Genomic DNA, 18947 nt, shown 5'->3' with positions numbered 1-18947 from the left:
CAACATCTGGATATAGGGTTTGGCTATGCCTTCAGGAAACTTTGGTGATGGGATGAGCGGTGGCTCAATGTCTGGTAGAGGATTGAGGAAGGCGCGGTGCTGGGGAGAGGCACCGCTGCTGCCACCGTCGGCCATTTGGTCCCAGGAAGGAGTGCGCTGCGGCACTGCGGCGTTTTGCAGTGCTGAGGAGGAGCACGCTGCCTAAAAAGCACCATGGCTTTTTGCGGTGCCCAGGGGGAGTGCACTGCTGGCACTGCACCCATTTGCGTGCAAGGGACAGGGAGCAAATGACAAGGACTTCCTGACATGGGAGGTCGGGTCCCTGCCTCAGTGCTCTGTGAGAGCTGTGCTGAGGCATCAGAAAAGCTGAGGGCACCGCCTTTGGTGTTGTCAGCACAGAGGGTAGGATCTCCCGGAGACCCCTACCCTTGTTAAAGTCTCTCCTGTGAGACTGTTCTGGCTTCTTTGCCTCCGCTCCAGGAGGGTAAGCAACATGCTGCCCATCATTCCTGATCTGGCTGGGCCGGTGTGTGAAAAGTGGGTTTGACTTTCCCATCTCTCCAAAAGCGTCTGCTTAGCTCGTCGGCAGTGGTGTTCATCCACGCCTGGGATGTAAACAGCTGTCTGGATGTGGTTGCAAGGCACCAATTCCAGAGGTTTTATGTCTCTGAACAAAGAGAGTGGGAACGAGCCCCTTCCTTGTCTGTTGACGTCGTAGAACATGCAGGCATGTTGTCTGTTATTATGCGTACATGCTGATATCTTGATTAGTGGGAGGAAGCAACGGCAAGCATTACCGGATAGCGCGAAGTTCTAGAACGTTTATGGTAGGAGGTCTCGGAGTGGAGACCATAGGCCGTGTACTGTGTGGTGAGAGATATGGGCCCCAGCCCGTGAGGGATGTCGTGGTTGTCATCATCCAGTTGGTGGAGTCTGGAGAAGGGGACTCCAGAACAGAGGTTGTCGGAACTGTCCACCGTATGACAGAGTCCTTGACCCAGTAAGGTATGGTCAATGATTTGTTTATTGAGTGCACGTTTGGTTGTAAACCATGGCCAGCCAACGCGTTGGAAGCACCTCATGTGGAGAACATGCATTCTGGGACCACGAAAGTGCACGAGCCATGTGCTCCAGTAGTTGGAGGCAGTCTCGGTGAGGACCCGAGGGCTGCGTGAAGCCTTGCAGCCAGCAGTTGTATAGTATTGACAACTAGTCGGGTTGAAGGGAATGCCCGTCCGGTTCTGGATCGAGGCTTGCTTCTATAAAGTCCAGCGGTTGGGTAGGGACTTAATGTGGATGTTGTTCTCATTTTTGCAGGCCAGGTTGAAACACTCGATGGTGATTTTTATGAAGCGGGAGGCTCGGCGTGTTGGGAGGCCTTAAGAAGGCAATCGTCACAGGTAAGGAAATATTATAACCCCTTGTTTCCGGAGGTAGGCTGTGACTACTGCGTAGAAGTTTGGAGAAACTCGAAGGGCAGTGGAAAGGCCAAATGTAGAACTCTGTAATTGGTAATGCGTCGAGCAAAGGTAACAAACGAGAAAACGTGGATATGACGCGCAAATAGGCGTCTTGTAGGTCGAGGGCTGAAAACCAACCGCCCTGCTGCAGGGCTGGAATTATGGTGGTGAGAGTACCATTTTGAACTTTTGTTTCTGACGAAACTGTTGAGTCTGCTGAGGTCTCGAGGATCGTCGCCATCCTCCAGTTTTTCTTCTGTGTTAGGAAATAAGGGGAACAAATCCTTTCCCTTTGTGGCATTTGGGCACGAGTTCGATAGCACCCAGGTGAAGAAGATGACTGTACTTTCTTGCTGGAGTGTGGCTCGTGAAAGGTGTCCCTGAAGAGGACGGAGGTGCGTGGGTGGAGGAGTTGTAAGGAGAGGAAGGGATGGAATACCCTGGTGGTGATGACCTCTAGAACCCACTTGATCGGTGGTAATATTCTGCCATTGGGGTAAAAATGGCTGTAGTATGATGTCCAAAGATAGTTGTGAGCAGTACATGCGCAGACTAGGCGACATTTTCGACCCTCGACAAAGGTTCAAATTGTTTATTATTTGAGGAAGTTGGGTATCCTGGAAGAATTGGGGCGACGCCACTGGTATCTGGAACCTCTGGCGTTGGCGTTGTTGTTGTTTGATCCTGAGCTCCCGGGAAATGCTGAGTATATGAGGGGTAGCGCGGACGTGGTAAGGGTTGATATCTAACTGTCGGCCTTCTGTTTTATGGGTCTGTTACCTAAGGATCGCAGAGTGCCCTGTGTGTCTTCATGAGTGCAGCACCTATTAGTGGTGGAAGCAAAGAGTTTATAAACCATCAAACGGAGATCCTCTAATGGTGCTCTGACTCGCGAGGGAAGAGAGGACGAAGGAAAGCACACGAACTCGGTGCATGACGGCCGCTGTAGTGTGGATCTTGCTGCAGTTATTGGCTGAATCCAAGCTGTGAAGAGCATGGCAGGATATGATTTGGCCCCGGAAACTAAAGCTGTAACTATTGTTCTTTTGTCTGGATGTGTTCACCTAAAGGTCATGAAACTTATTATAGTTTATGGTCGTACTTTTGCCTAGCATTGCCGGTACAATTGGCAATTCAAAAATTGCAACGTTTGAAGAGGCATATACCGTTGCGACTCAAGCAGTCTAAGTGTTTGCCATTCTCTGTTGTTGGGGTATGGTGGGAAATACTGTTTGTTTCACTGACTGGCTGCATCCACTACCAAGAGCTTGGCCCAGGATGTGAGAAAAGGAATTCAGACCTTCGGGAATGAAGTATTTCCGGTCGCCCTGTTTGCAGGTAGCTGGCGTTGTGGCTAGAGTCTGCCAGATGGATTTAGCAGGTCCCAGAAGGCTGAGTCAATTGGTCAGGTACTTCTCCAAATTGATTCTAAGCTCATTGGCAAACCTTTGAAGAGATTCTTGGAGCTTTTGAAAATCATCTGATGGCAGTGAGAGAGAAGGAAGTAACGCTCTCAGGTATTGGATCAGTTTGTACGTGAGGTAAATACTGGGGTCAGGAGCTGGAGTTTAATTGATCTGAGGATGGGAGGGTGCACCAGTGCGTCATAGGATTTTGAGTTCCCGTCTAGTGTGAGTAGAGTAGCTGGGACGTGTGGCTGAGGGAAAGATGGTCACGGAGCCCAAACTGCCATGGTGGTGGAAAAGGCATAGCAGGTGCCATCCGGTGCGGGTTAACACCCAGGAGGTGGGATCTTGAGGTGGTGGTGGGACAAGTTTTTCCTGTGTTCGCAGAGGACACGGACTGGTGAGGGTAGAATTCAGATCGCACTGCACAGCAGCCTGTAGTTCATATCCTGCTCATCTTGGAGAAGGCTGCTCGACCCTGAGTCATTTGTATAGAGAGAAGCCATCCCCGACAAAGGGCATTTTAGTGTAGGTGACACTAGGAGGTCCTTGAGTGGGTAATTTTGTAACGGTGGGCAGTCGTAGGCGAAGGGCAGATAGACATCCATGAGGAAAAACGGGCTGGCACCGAGTTTGTAATCTTGGCGCCGGTGCCAAGTAGCCGGTTCGTGGATGCTGGTGGCACAGGCGGTGCCGTGCTATTAATAGCAGGCTGCGGTGCCTCCGTCGGTGCTGAGGTGTCAGTCGCATTCATTGCGGTGCGCATAGTGCCACCAATCGAGGCAGCAACTGAAGGCCTGTTCGGCTCGGCACCGAGCCTCCCGCTGCCGCCGAAAGCACGGTGGGTTCGCGCGCAGCCCGCATTCATCGCGTGCCGACAGTGCACAATAGAGGCAGTAACTGGAAAGCCTGTCGCCTCGCACCAGAGCCTTCCGCGTGCCGCGAAAGCACGGTATGGTTCGGACGCGATGTGCCCATCTCATGGGTGCCAATAGGCTGCCACAATCGAGGCAGGCAACTGAAAGCCTTTCACCTCGCAACCAGAGGCTTCGTGCTGCCGCCTAAAGCCCAGGTGGGTTCTAGCGGCGTGTACCGAGGACCCCGCTCCTCAAACACTCCAGGCGGGGAAACTGACAGCTGTGATAGGAAACTGATGAGCTGACCGGACAAGGTGTATGGCCACGAAGCTTCCTGTTGCTTGTAAGCCTCTCTTTTGGCTGACTTCTTTTAGTTTTTTTTTTTGTGTAAAGGTTTAGAGCTGGGTCTGGAGGCAGAGTCCGAGCCAGGTCTGAGATATGATAGCAGGGAATTTTGAAGTAAAAGAAGTTTTAAACTTCCCGTCCGTTCCTACTCTAGCGCTTAACTTGGTGCAGTGAGGCATGTTTGAGGAAATATGGGTCCCCAAGCATTTTATACACTTGAGTGCCCATCCGAAAGAGGATATGCGTCCTTACAAGAAGAAGCAGGGCTTAAACCTGGAGCCAGGCATTTTGAACCTGACAGAACGAGAGAATTTTTTTTTTTTTTTTTTTTAAGTAGTAGGAAAAGGTAGGTAACACTAACTAAGGTAAGTAACAGAGAAAAACTAGCTAACTACAGGAATTTTAAGATAAAGAAAGAAAATACTAAGGAGTCTGCTGAGCTCCGTCTCAAGCCAGGGGCGGTAGAGAAAGAACTGAGGATACTGGCCATGCATGCTCTCTAGTAACACACTCAAAATGAGTGACAGGTTCTAAGCATGCGTGGCCGGTAGGAGTACTGCCGCAAAAAATCTCCGATCAAAGGCGCAGGGGCGCACCGACACCTAAAGTGGAGCACCCACAGGGACATCTCTCGAAGAAGAATATGCAGATTGGAGTAATGGCTATTAAGCAAACTTGTAGCCCACACATGGATGGCAGAATGAATTCCATGTCCTCTGTTGTCTATGGAGTTCCCTGAACACAGACTGAATAATTCAGGCTTTTCACAGGAAGGAGGTGAGTTAGTAAGTTCCTTAGTAAGACTGAGGAAGAGTCCTTGCTATTCTGCCTTGAAAAATAAAGAACAGGCATGCTGCACTGTCATAATTCCCTGTTATCTGGAAAGTGTTTTATTTAACAACACAGAAGACAATTAGCTCTGTCTATACAGCCAAGGTTGACCCTAATTCAGAAACAGATGAGGACTGCTATTTCATCTCATCTGTCTTATTTAACAAATATGGTGCATATTCTTCAATCTCTGGCTTCTTGCCAAGATATTTATTATTGAAGAATGCTCTGCATCTTTATTCTTTGTATTTTGTAAAATACACAATTATAAACTTAACCCTTATGCAATAACCAAAATATATTTGATAACCCCAAACCTAGCATTTTTGTGTATCACACAATAATGAAAAAAGCTACAATAAATTAGATAAAAATAAAAAGTAAATTTGGAGTAATTTCTTCAAGAAGCTTATGTCAGTATATTTGGATTAAATGGAAAAACTAAAAAATGCTCTCTTATACCATCTGTTAGTTAGCTTTAGTCTTCCTTTACCCTCAATAATTCTTAATAATCTGGTTAGGTGAGACATGAAATATCTGTCTCCACAGTTAGTTAAATGAACTGTTGTGACACTGGAACCAATGGACCCATCCTCCACATAGAATGGAGACTGTAAAAGCGGATAAGGCTTGTCATAGTATAATTCCTCAATCTGAACCTTGGAGTTTAAATATGAGGTACTAGCATAAATTCCTCTAAGCTTAATTACCAGCTTAGATCTGACAGCGCTGCCACCAGCCAGATTCCAGTGTCTGGCGCACTCTGGTCTCCCCAAAACCTTCCCTGGGGGACCCCAAGACTCAGATGCCCTGAGTCTACAACAAAGGGAAAATAACCAAATAACCCCCTCCTTGTCGCTCTTTATTCCAGGTTCCCCTCCTGGATGGCCGGACGATCACCCTATTTCAACTCCTTGCAAATGCAAACAGGAGATCCAGGTTTTTCACCTCATCGTAGGTCCTCAAAGGAAGCTGCAACTCTGGACACAAAGAGATTCCTCCTCCCAGTCTTTCCCCTGAGAGAGACGCGTACACCTGGCACAGATTCCTTCCCCCTGACCTCAACTAGAAAAGAAAATCCAACAAGTTTAAAACGAACAGCTTTATATAAAAGAAAGAAAAAGACATAAAATGGTCATCTGTATAAGTTAGCATATACGGATTCTTAAAGAAAATGAATAACAGCCGTATCCAAAAGATCAACAATTAAAACATTCCAGCAAACTAACACATGTAAACACAAAAAAAATATAAACCGATTTGTCGTCACCTATGTACTTAACTTAGGAAACAAAAGATTAGAAAGCTTGGAGAGAGACTTCCCTCAGAGCGAGAGCAACAGTGAGAGAAAGACACACACCCAGAAGTCCCTCCCTTGAATTTGACAAACTTTTCCTGATTGGTCCTCTGTCAGGTGTTTGTTACCCTTTTCAGGTTGAAATAGACATTACACCCGTAGCTATTGTTTATGACAAGGTTGACCTCTAACTAAATGATTTATGTCTCTGTTGGGAAAAGCCCTCACTTCCAGACGCCAAACAAAATTTGTTTAAATGGAGAAAATAAAAGAGACAAGACACATGATAAACTTGTTTTTCAAACACACTGGTTGAATTTCTGAAGCTTTGTTCAAGCCTAGTTTGTTTTTGATTACAGATTATTAGATGTATACGAGTGGAAAAGGTCTATAAATAACCCCCTCCTTGTCCTCTTTATTTCCCAGGTTCCCTCTGGCATGGCGGACGATCACCCATTTCAACTCCTTGAATGCAAACAAGGAGATCCAGTTTTTCACCCTCACTAGGTCCCTCAAAGGAACTGCAACTCTGAACAAAGGATTCCCTCCAGTCTTCCCCTGAGAAAGACGCGTTAACCTGGCACAGCGATTCCTATCCCCCTGACCTCAATAGAAAAGAAAATCCAACAAGTTTTAAAACGAACGCTTATATAAAAGAAAGAAAAAGACATAAAAACTGGTCTCGTGTATCAAGTTCAAATGACGGCGATTCTTAAAGCAAAATGAATAACAGCCTTATCCAAAAGATATCAATTAGAAACATTCCAGCAAACTACACTGTAAACACAAAAAAATATACAACCGTATTTGTCGTCAACCTATGTACTTAACTTAGAAACAAAAGGATTAGAAAGCTGGAGAGAGACGTTCACTCTCAGAGCGAGAGCAACAGTGAGAGAAGAACACACCAGAAGTCTCCCTTGAATTGAAATCTGTGTTCCTATTGGTCCTCTGGTCAGGTGTTTGTTACCCTTTCAGGTGAAATAGACATTAAACCCGTAGCATTGTTTATGACAGGTTGACCTCTACTAAATATTTATTCTCTGTGGGAGACCAGCCCTCACTTCCAGACCTAAACAAAATTATGTTTAAATGAGAAAATAAGAAGAACAAGACACATGATAAACTTGTTTTTCAAAACCCACTGGTTGTATTTTCTGAAGCTTTGTTCAAGCCTAGTTTGGTTTTTATTTACAATTAGTAGATGCTATGCAGTGGAAAAGGTCTATAGAAGCAGGCAGCACTATCTCCCATCAATGTAAACAAACTTGTTTGTCTTAGTGATTGGCAGAATAAGAAGTAGGACTAAGCGGACTTGTAGGCTCTAAAGTTTTACACTGTTTTGTTTCTGAGTGCAGTTATGCAACCAAAAAAAAAAATCTGCATTTGTAAGTTACAATTTCATGATAAAGAAATTGCAATTCAGTACTTGTATGAGGTGAATTGAAAAATACTATTTCTTTTATCATTTTTACAGTGCATATATTTGTAACAAATAATATAAAGCGAATATTCTGCATAATATTCTATTGTTATTATGTGCGATTAATAACACTTAATTTTTTTAATTGTAATTAATTTTTTTTGAGTTAATTGTGTGAGTTGACTGCAATTGACAGTCCTAGTTATAACCCAATCATTATTTTCTCATCTAATGTCAAAAAGGATTAAAACTACTTTTGTAACTTGCATTTCTCCCTGCAAGTTTAAGGTGGATGTTTAACATCATATATAGTTATTATGAAGCTAAGCTTCAGATTATGAGAAAGAATGCTGAAGTCTTTAGAACTGGGGTAGAATGTACTAAACACCTAATGAATCTCTAAAACAGTGGTCACTGCATCAAGTGTTACCAGGTCATGGTGCGCTATCACCTCCTTCCTCACCAAGATAAGCATACAAATATGCAGATAGGTTTTTTTTTTGCAGGGAAGGGGGGATACTCGGCAGAATCTACTGGAAAGAAATTGAAAATACAGATAATGAAAGTTAACAATCCTTTAATATTTACTAAATGAAAACAGGTATGCAATTACATTATGAAGTCAAGAACTTACATCTTCATTTGTTGTTTGATTGGAGCTGATCAAATATGTATGAAAACCTGAGAGACCAACAATAGACCAAACGGAAAAAAAACACACGACAGCTTCTAGCACAGTGATTAAAAGTCAAGGAAGTACAAATTTGTATGAAATCTAATAATTAATAATAGCACTCACATAGTGATTTATGTCTTTAGAGTACTTCACTTTGAATTCTGCACAAACATTTGCTGAGTAATCCTCAAAACACCTGTATTTGGAAAGTATGTAAGTAAATGGTAGTACATAGTTTCACTTATAGATGGACAGAGAGCTTCATTCCATGACTTATTCAAGGCCACACAATGAGTCAGTGACAAAGATAAGATTAGAACTGTGTTTACATAGCGTCTAGCACAAGTGGTGGTGGCCCATGATTAGGGCTTCTAGGAGCTACAATAATTCAAATAAATAACAGTTTATGAGTTTCTGGTTTTCAGTCTCACGTGAAATCTATTAGAACAGTGAGATTCAGACTGAGACTTGCAAGCAGCTCTTTAATGCATCTCCTGCGGCTCTTTGCAGCACATGATATTAAAACACTGTGATTTAATTATTAATCAATCAGGATGCTTTTACCATGTTATTAACCAATTGTAGTTGATAAATAATATTTGGTCAGTCATTTTCTTGTGAGAATAATATGTATAAACTAAATATTCCCCATCATACTGTTTCAATATGAATATATAGTATTATAGTAAATGAAACAATGAATTCACACTACTGTAGCTTTTTTGGGTAATGTGGATTGCTAATTTGGCTCCTGAAGCACTGAGGTCTGAGTATCACTGTAGTAGACCATGCTATCTGTCCTCTGTAACTGAAGCAGATACCAATTATACATGTCCTACAAAATCATAATGACAAAGTATTAGCCCACGTATGGTACAAATGTCACTTGTTCTCCATTACCATCATGATTACATTCACTGCTCTGTTATAAACAAACACACACACACCTGCCGTAGGCACGTGACTGAGGAATTTGCAAGGCCTATTTACAACTTTTACCTTTGTGATTTTTCCTACTGGAAACAATGCACTGAAAACCACTAAAAACCTTTTATTCATTACTACAGAATGAACATAAGCAAGATATTTCACTATTCAGTCAACTGTACCTCAATATTACTTTTAAGTTATGATCTTATTAATTTTTCCTCTTTTTCTTTCCAATCTACTTTCCTTCTCTTCCTTCTGCAGAGGCCTTTTTACCTTAACTACAACCCCCCCAAAAATCAGTAACTAGCCCTTTCCAGGACCAACATCTGTGTTACTATTAAATTAGTCAACATTAGGTGCTGTGCAGTGCAACTTACAACATGCCTTTAACTCTGACTAAAAGACAATCTCAATGACAAGGTATCATGTTTTGGTTTTAAACCTTGTTTATCTCAGTAAGACAGCAAGCCACTACAACCAAAAGACCACGTCTATCCTTTCAATTGCTATTTATTTCAGTTTATGTACAACAGCTAGGACATTGGAACTCGTCTCACTCTATATTAATATATTTATGTTTGATAATCTATATATACACCAAAGAAGAGAAAAAGTGTTGTCTTCTACAAAAATAGATAATAAATTAATAAGGAACGTGGCAACTGGAAAAGAACATGACGACAATTAATCTATACAAGTCATTTTCCAAAACAACTGTTTCTCAAAATATTCACAAACAGGGACATTGTAGGCCACAAAATGCACTACTCATATCCTCATCAATACCTGTTTACATAAGAGAAAGAGAAATATGCATGACTCCTTATCACTATGAAAATAAAGAAGCCAGAGAAAGCAATACCAGGAATGCCCTGGTCTCTTATCATTTAAAAATTACAACAAACATATTTCAGGCATTATTTAACAGTCAAGGACCATAACACTGCTGTGATCCAATAAACATGGGAACTATACATCATACAATTGCATAAAAACCTCTTAAAATATTGCTGAATTTGCAAAGTCATTATAATGCCCGTTAACCACCGGCAACAACTTTGCTCTAACACAACTTAGTTTAAATGGCATAAACTTTCAAAGCCAAGCAGAAATGGAAATGAACCAACAATTCATTAGTTTTGTTTAGGGTATAAAACATTTATATGCAGCTCTTTAGAACTATATCTTGCAGAAACAGGATCGATAGAAGAACTATGATGAACTTCTGAGCAGCAGGTTTGCTACTTTTCTTCCCTTCCCTCAGGAGTGATTTGAAAGGTCACAGATGAACAGGAAAGGAGCTTGCACTGGGGACCAAGCCGCAGACACAGATACAGGCAGAAGAACCTGCAAACAGGAGGCGGAAGGGACTCCCCCCCCTAAAATTGACTGCTGCAGGACAGTGTGGTAGAGCTCTTAAGTGAAACTGCCAACGACACAACTGAACACTATCTAGCAAGATCTACTCATCAATATTTAAACTGTCCTCCGAGACAGGGCTGGACTAGAAAAGACTCCCCAGATATCAGTTCTGAGGAACACCAGTTACCCTCCTATCCTTATAGTTGACTGCCCCCTTGGGACAGAGTTAAGAAAAACTGTTTTATCTTTTATTTCAGCTAAGGACTAAGCCATTGTACCTAAGATAGCAGAGGGGAAGCCATGTTAGTCTGTATCCACAGAAACACAATCTATCCTGGAAAACGATCCCTCACTCTCACAGACCTTGGGAGGCATGCCAGTCCTTGCTTAGACAGCCCTCCTGCCAGCCTGAAGCAAGTACTCGCCAGCAACTACACATCACAGAACACTAATCCAGGAACCAACCCCTGTAACAAACCCTGTTGCCTACTCTGTCCCCATATCTACTCTAGCAACGCCATCAGAGGACCCAACCACATCAGCCACACCATCGGGGGCTCATTCATCTGCACATCTACTAATGTGATATATGTCGTCGCGTGCCTACAGTGCCCCTCTGCCATGTACATTGGCCAAACTGGACAGTCTCTACCTAAAAGAATAAATGGACACAAATCAGACATCAGGAATGGTAACATACAAAAGCCAGTAGGAGAACGCTTCAATCTCCCTGGACACTCAATAACAGATTTAAAAGTAGCCATGTTTCACCAAAAAAACTTCAAAAACAAACTTCAAAGAGAAACTGCAGAGCTACAATTAATTTGCAGATTTAACACCATTAATTTGGGCTTGAACAGGAACTGGGAGTGGCTAGCTCACTACAAAAGCAATTTTTCCTCTCTTGGTATTGACCCATCCTCATCAATTATTGGGTTGACTACACTCACCCTGATGAATTGGCCCGTCCACACTGGTTTCTCACTTGGAATGTCTCCCTTCTCTTCATGTGCAAAGACTTTATGCCTGTATCTGTAATTTTCACTTCATTGCATCTGAAGAGTGCAGTTTTTAACTCATGAAATGTTATGCCTAAACTGGAATCTTTTTAGTCTTAAGTTTGCCACTGGACCCTGCCTTGTTTTGTACTTCAGATATGTTTCACGCTTTCTTCTGCAGCCACCTAGTGAATAATCCTTTCCTTTTAACATGTATGCAAGCCACTTTTCAGGAAGACACCAGGTCTAGACTCTATAGGGTCAGCGGCTCAATGCTTATAAGCACTCCTGTAAGTGCTTATGCCTCCCTCAAGAACGAGGCCCACACACACTGTGAGTTATTTGGCTTTAATGAAGGCAAGTGCACCACTCGCAACGGCGGCCCGGGAGGGCGGTTGCTGTCACTTGGCAGGGAACCCAGCACCAGAAGCTCCAAGCTCGCCGTGTTGGAGTCCACCACCGGGACTGGAGCTACAGCTAATATATACATGTCAATACAAAAGCAACTCATACATATGCAAAAAGGGACTTCCCACAGGCTATGTCCGCCCTTTGGCCTAAGGCCATACAAACTGGTTTCAACCAGTTAAAAGCAAGTTATAACTGGCATGCTGTGTCCTACAATGACCGGCCACTTAGCAAGCAGGGGCTTTTCACAAGGCTGCCGAGAAAGCGGAGACATCCTAGCTAGGCTGTGACACAGTCTTCCGCAGTCCCCTACGACTCCCTTCTGAGACTATTTTATACCTGATGATTTATCAAGTATATGGAAAGTTTTAGAGCACTGCATCCCCCAGAGCAAACTATTGGTGTGGGACCAATTATAGAACATTCCTTTATTAATAGGGCACTGTTAGTGATGCTTAATTAAGCAAACTGCTTTACAGGATCTTATATTGTGGGTATTCTTGTATAAGATTTTCTAAGGTCATCACCATGCAGTCTGAGGAATTTAAATACATGGATGAATTTATGCTCACAGCACCTGAGTGAGGAAGGGAAACATTAGGTTGTTCTGACAGGCTACACTATTCTGCACCTGCCAGGACTCCTGAGGGAGCGAGACCCACCCACTGTTTTGGGCATATTCAGTTAGCTTCTCACTTCACACTTTCTAATAAGGCCTGGTCTACACTAGGGGCGCATAGCTGAAGTCAACGCATCTTAAATCGACTTACCTCCAGTCCTCACGGCGCGGGATCAAAGGCCACGGCTCTCCCTTCGACTCCGCTTCCGCTTCTCGCTCTGGCGGAGTTCCAGAGTCGACGGGGAGCACGTTTGGGGATCAATTTATTGAGACATGATAAATCAATCCCCAATAGACTGATCCGGCGGGTAGTGTGGACATACTCTAAGTGCAAGAGTGAACTGCTGAGCCTTGTACTTGAGGACTCACTGAGTGTGAGCTTCCATAATAAGGTTTTTTGATTCAAGGTTAGTGTTTTGGAATTAGTCCCTTTACATTTATAGTAAAAGGAATAAAGCTAATTCACTTAAATAAGAGGTGCTTAGATGAAGACGCAGGAATTGCAAGGAAAACAAAGGTACAGTATAAAAGATGTATCCTCAGTTTAATAAGTAGGGAGCTACTTATTTAACTCCCTGTTCATCCAGATGAGCAAATAAAATGGAAACTTACTAGTTATTAAAAAATTAATTGATTTACACGTACTTGTTGAATATAGAGTAGCTAGACTCAGCTATTGTGTACAGTCATATTGTCTACTACAGTAGAGACCTGTACAACTCGGTTTGTCACATAGCATTGTTAGTGAAGTATCCGTTGAAAAGCAAGGCTCTCTCTTCACAAACTGTCTTGCCCCTAAACAAAATTCCCAGTACTGTTGATTCAATTTTATTTTGTATTGTTAGGAATTGCAACCAACTTATTAAGCTGTCCAACATGTCACATTCTAAAAGAGCTGCTTCTACAAAATGCTCTATTGAGCCTCTCAAACTGGCATGACTTTGAATGCAAATTATGAAAAGCCTATTGTTCCTGTACAAGGATCCACAAGTGTTGGATCAATTACCCTTTGATTTAAGAACAATTGAAAGCTTTTCCCATTTTGAAAGAAATGAAAGACTAATCCACTGTTAGAAGTAATTTGTAATTCTTTTATGTGGAAGTTATTGTTGTGCTATTTAGGATCGATTGCTTGTTTGTGCTTCCTAAAAACTGTGGCCTTGCATCATGAACACACAAGTCAATGAACATGATAAAAGTTAGGTCTGCAGAATTTAGCAAACTTGACATTTTACAAAAATATACAGGTGACAACACTCCGGGGTGAAATCTTGTCACTTCTGCCTTTTACATATTTCTTTAGCAAAAATTGTAAGATTCTGCCAATTAATAAAACTGAAGTTTTTCCACAAATCCATCCCAGGTGGTGTGTGTGTGGTGTGGTTGGTTTTTTGTTTTTAATAGGCAAAACTGCCATTTTTGTGTATTTCTGGGCAAAAATCTAGTTTTGTGCACAAAAGCAAGCATTCTAAGGCAAAACAGCAAAAGACTTTGCTTTTGCAGAGCCAGTGTAAAGAATGAGTTTTGCACTGGCTTTGTGAGTGATGCAAATATTTTCACATATCTATATATCAGCCATCCACACATAATAGTGGGCAGTTGGAAGGGCTATAGGCTCACAGAAATTTAAGCAGGAAGTCAAGTAGAAGTTATGGCAGCTCTCCAGCCTTTTCTGTGTGTTAGCTCAGTGGTTTTCAAACTTTTTGTATTGATGACCCCTCTCACACAGCAAGCCTTTGAGCATCAGCCCCCCCTTATAAATTAACAATGGTGGGGATACTTTAATTTAATGTCAGAGGGGTACCCATGTTAGTCTGGATCTGTAAAAACAGCAAAGAGTCCTGTGGCACCTTATAGACTAACAGACGTATTGGAGCATGAGCTTTCGTGGGTGGATATCCACTTCGTCGGATGCATACATGTAATCACCTGGCGACCCCCTGAGGATCGCGACTCCCAGTTTGAGAACCCCTGTGTTAACTGTTCTCACCTGGAAGCAGAAGTCAAAGAATCATAGAAGATTAGGGTTGGAAGAGACCTCAGGAGGTCATCTAGTCCAATCCCCTGCTCAAAGAAGGACCAACACCAACTAAATTATCCCAGCCCTGGGGAAACTTTGGACACGTTCCCTAGTCAGATGCACTAGAGGAGTATAAATTGCTGAATCATTGCGCTAGACGGTTTGAATCAGGAAGCCAAACACACACACTGGCCCTCGTTAGCTATGCTTTAGCATAAGGTCTGTTGATAAGGATAAAAGTAAGGGTTTTAAAGGTATGTTAGCACAGAGAATAAGTGGGCGGGTGAAATATGAGACCGTTTAATCTAAATTGTGGAGAGGCAAACTAGGTGACAAATGATTGGAACTAAAAATGTAGAAGATTTACTTAGTGCTTCTTTTGTGCTCTCCGGTCTTCACATAGCAGTCCAGTCTCCCATTATGTGGCCCCTGAACAACATATATGAAGAGAGAGAGGTGAGCAGCCCTCAGGTGTGTGAAAGACACAGCGGTTAAAGACTATTTAATAGATAATGCGCAGGTCCATGGGTACCAGAGTAAATGCATCGCGAGGGTGCTGGGGCATTGAGCTGATGTGATTCGCAGAGCCATTGGAGCATGCACTGATGCATTGCAGAGCAATTTATACGACTTAGAAATAAAAAAATCAGTGAATATAGAAGAGGAGAAAAAAAAGAGATCCCAATAAGATTAAAAAGAAAAGATATGAAACACGCTAATATTTTAAAAACGAAGAGATAGAAAGATAGAAACCGAGAAAGGAGAAATGTCCTGCGAAGACCCTGCGAATAAAAATCATAAGGAAAGCAGTTACCTCAGAAACCCATTTTGAAGCAACATTGGAGAGAGAGAACAGTGATCAGGAAATGGTCACATGAATTCACAAGGAGACAAGATAATGCAAACTTGATCAACTTGAATTATCTATATATAGATAATAAATATGCTATATAGATATATACGAAGAGAGACAAAGATATAGTGAAAAATATAATACTTTTGATTAGGAGCAAACATATATTGCTGAAGTTCAATCCCACCGATTTCTGCCAGCAAATCTTAAAATAGTATGAGATTAGGACAAGTAAAAATGAAAAATAGAAAATAATAAAGATGATATTAAGAAAGGAGACATTAGATTGTTCAGGAATCTAATCTAAGCAATTGGACAGCACCAAAAAGGTATCAAGTCCCACGTAACCCCAGGGGTTTAGTAGTTGACCTAACGGGACCTGTTTATTGATTCCACATCTATTAATTGAAATGGCTGATGGCATTTGATAGGAGGCTCAGATAGCACCAATCAAGCAAGTCAGTGACAAACTAGCAAGATAGGGGGAGATATAAGAGTCGCGAAGAGACATCTTAGGTAGGGATAGTAGATATCCCAGAAGTAAGACCTATGCAATCCTGGACGAAGGATACTTGGAGGCCAAAAAGCAAAATCTGATAGAAGATCAACAAGCGGAATTGATGAAATCTACATATAGAGAGGGAAAAAGAATCCCAAAATGCACTGCTAACTGAGGCTTGTGGGAAATCATAGACATAGCATAGCAGTCTGACAGGAAAACGGACCTAAGAGGACATATTCAAATGGAAATTAGGAGTAGGAATCATATGAGTCAGTTAAAAATAATATTATAAATAAATAGCGTGTAACGCAATATTGCTTGACCAAGAAGTAAGATGCCACCCAGCAATTAGAGCAGTTGCATTTGGTATTAGGAGCCATTTAACCAGTAAATATTAGAAGTGAGAAATGAGTGTTATTTTTCTCCACTCGCTTTTCCGTTGCACTAGGTGGTGATGCAAATCTGGCTTAGGTATTGTGTCCAGTTTATGGAGCCCCCCATCTACAGGAAAGGATGTGGCAAATTGGAGGAGTCCAGTGGAGCAGCAAGCAAGATGATCCAGGAGGCTGGAGGCACATTGACTTACGAGGAGAGGCTGAGGAACGGATTGTTTGTCTGCAAGAAAGAGAGAGTGAGAGGGATTTGATAGCAGCTTCCATCACTTAATCTAAGGGGGCATGTTTCCAAAAAGGAGAAGCTTCGGCATCCGCTGTTGGCTGGTGGCAGTGACAGAACAAGGACAAATGGTGCTCTCAATTGTGCAGTGGGGAAGTTCTAAGTCTGAGATTATTAGGACACTGGTTTCACTAGGTGGATAGTATTGCAGCAACTGGAATAGTATATATTACCTAGGGTATGGTGTGGATCCTCCTTAGAGGTTTTTAAGGCCTGGCTTGTACAATACCCCGGCTGGAATAATTTAGTTTGGTTGTTTGGTCCTTCCTTTGAGAGGGGATGTGATAGCAGACCTCGTCTGAGGTCTCTTCAAACACCTAATCTTCTATGATTCATATTGGTCGCTTCTGACTTCAGGCTGAGAGACAGTTTAGTCCACAGGGGTTTCAACTGGAGTGCCGCGATCCTCAGGGGCCGTCGCCAGTGATACTGTGATGGCATCCGACTCGAATTGATTATCCACGCATCGAAAGCTCATGCTCCAATACGTATCATATATCTATCAGTGCCACAGACATCTTTGCGTTTTTAACAGATCAGCTACTGGGTACACCTTCTGACATTAAATTAAGTTCCCCACCCATATGTTAATTCTATAAGGGGGGCTGATGCTCCAAAGGCTTGCCTGTGTGAGAGGGGTCATCAATAAAAAAGTTTTGGAACCGACTGAGCTAACACACAGAAAAGGTCGGAGGCTGCCATAATTCACTTGACGTTCCTGCTTTAAATTTCTGTGAGCCTTATAGCCTTCCAAACTGCCCACTAATTATGTGTGAGATGGTCTTGCTATATATAGATATGGTGAAAAGTATATTGCATCACTCACAAGCAGTGGCCAAAACGTCATTCTTTATTACACTGCTCTGCAATAAGCCAAAGTCTTTTTCTGTTATGCCTCTAGAATGCTTGCTTTTTACAAAACTAGAGTTTTTGCCCCCAGAATATACACAACAACATGACAGTTTTCGCTATTATAAAACTCAAAAACCAACTCACACCACACTACCCGCTTGGGATTGGATTGTGGAAAACTTAGTTTATTCATATGGGCAGATTTACACTTTTGCCTAACGAATATGTAAAAAGGAGAAGCAAGTTGACAAGATTTTTCACCCCGGGTCGTTGTCCTTTCACGATTTTATGATAAAATGTGTGTCAGTTTTGCTAAATTTCTGCCAGACCAACTTTTTATCCAGCTATGTTCATTGAAGCTCTTGTGTCTGCATGATCGCAAGGGCAAACAGTTTTTTAGGAGAGCACATACAAGCAATCTCGAGTCACAAACTCGCACAACAATAACTTCACATAAAGAAATTACAAATAATTCGTACAGCTGGTATTGTTCTACAGTTGGTGTTATCCACACGTGTTGCATCAGGTGGCATGTCTTTTGCATTGTTAAAGTCGTGCCAGTTTGAAGGTCAATAGAGATTTTTGTAGAGCGCTCTTTGAAGTGTGTGACAGTGTTTGACATTCCTAACTCACTCACAAATAAAATTGAATCAACAGTACTTGGAGAATCCTCTTCGTGAATATTTTAGTTTAGTTGTAAGAGGAGCCTTGCTTTTCAAGGATACTTCGCTACATCTATTACACTTATCTCTACTCGTAGTTAGACATGTACAATGCTGTGTATATTTACGCAACCCAGTAGTTACGACGTGGTATGTTGGTTAGTGTGATTAGGTAAGTCCATTTTATAGTGCTTTCTGCGTGGGATGAAGGAGTATAAATAAGTACTAGTACTTATTTAACTGTGGATGGTGTGATGGGTTGGTGTTACATGTGTTATCTAGTGGTATATTTGCTAGGAACTTTATTTAAAGTGTTTATATATAATTCCTTTTTACTATAAATAGTAAGGGTGTATGTATCAAAACTTATTATGGAAGTCTGACATGTCCTCTAGGGTTCTTTCCCTCAGCAGTTCACTCTTTGCATTAGTTCTCTTCATCGTCTTTGGGGATTGATTTATCATGTCTCATAAATTGATCCCCAAACGTGCTCCCTGCTCGATCTGTTTCATTCTTGACCTCGAGAAGCTTAGGAGCGGAGTCGTTAGGGTAGAGCCGTGGCCGCCTTGTGGTGAGGACCTGGATGGATAATAGCTCAGACTTTGAAGATCTCTCCCCCCATAGAGTGTTTAGACTCTAATGTTAGTTGTGTTTTTACTCCCTCAGGAGTCCTGGCATGTCATTAGTGTCGCCTCGTCGCACCATTCCCAAAATTTTACTCCACTCAGGTTTTCATCCAATGTATTTTATCTTCCCTCCTATCTCTCTCTT

At 42.3% G+C, this 18947-nt stretch overlaps 1 protein-coding gene across 5 annotated transcripts in view; it reads right to left on the bottom strand.

The window, feature by feature from the left end:
• Window positions 1-18947, bottom strand: part of ZDHHC14 (zDHHC palmitoyltransferase 14) — a 164471-nt gene that overhangs the window by 18329 nt on the left and 127195 nt on the right. For all 5 annotated transcript variants that reach the window (XM_032778352.2, XM_032778354.2, XM_032778355.2 and 2 more), the window contains one exon: window positions 8254-8356. In XM_032778352.2, coding sequence (XP_032634243.1) covers window positions 8254-8356 — 103 coding nt within the window. The remainder of the gene's footprint in view (window positions 1-8253; window positions 8357-18947) is intronic.

The sequence above is a fragment of the Chelonoidis abingdonii genome, chromosome 3, assembly GCF_003597395.2.
Source record: "Chelonoidis abingdonii isolate Lonesome George chromosome 3, CheloAbing_2.0, whole genome shotgun sequence".
Lineage (NCBI taxonomy): Eukaryota > Metazoa > Chordata > Testudines > Testudinidae > Chelonoidis > Chelonoidis abingdonii.
Note: the sequence above shows the minus strand (reverse complement) of the source record. Positions and strands in the feature narration are given on the sequence as shown.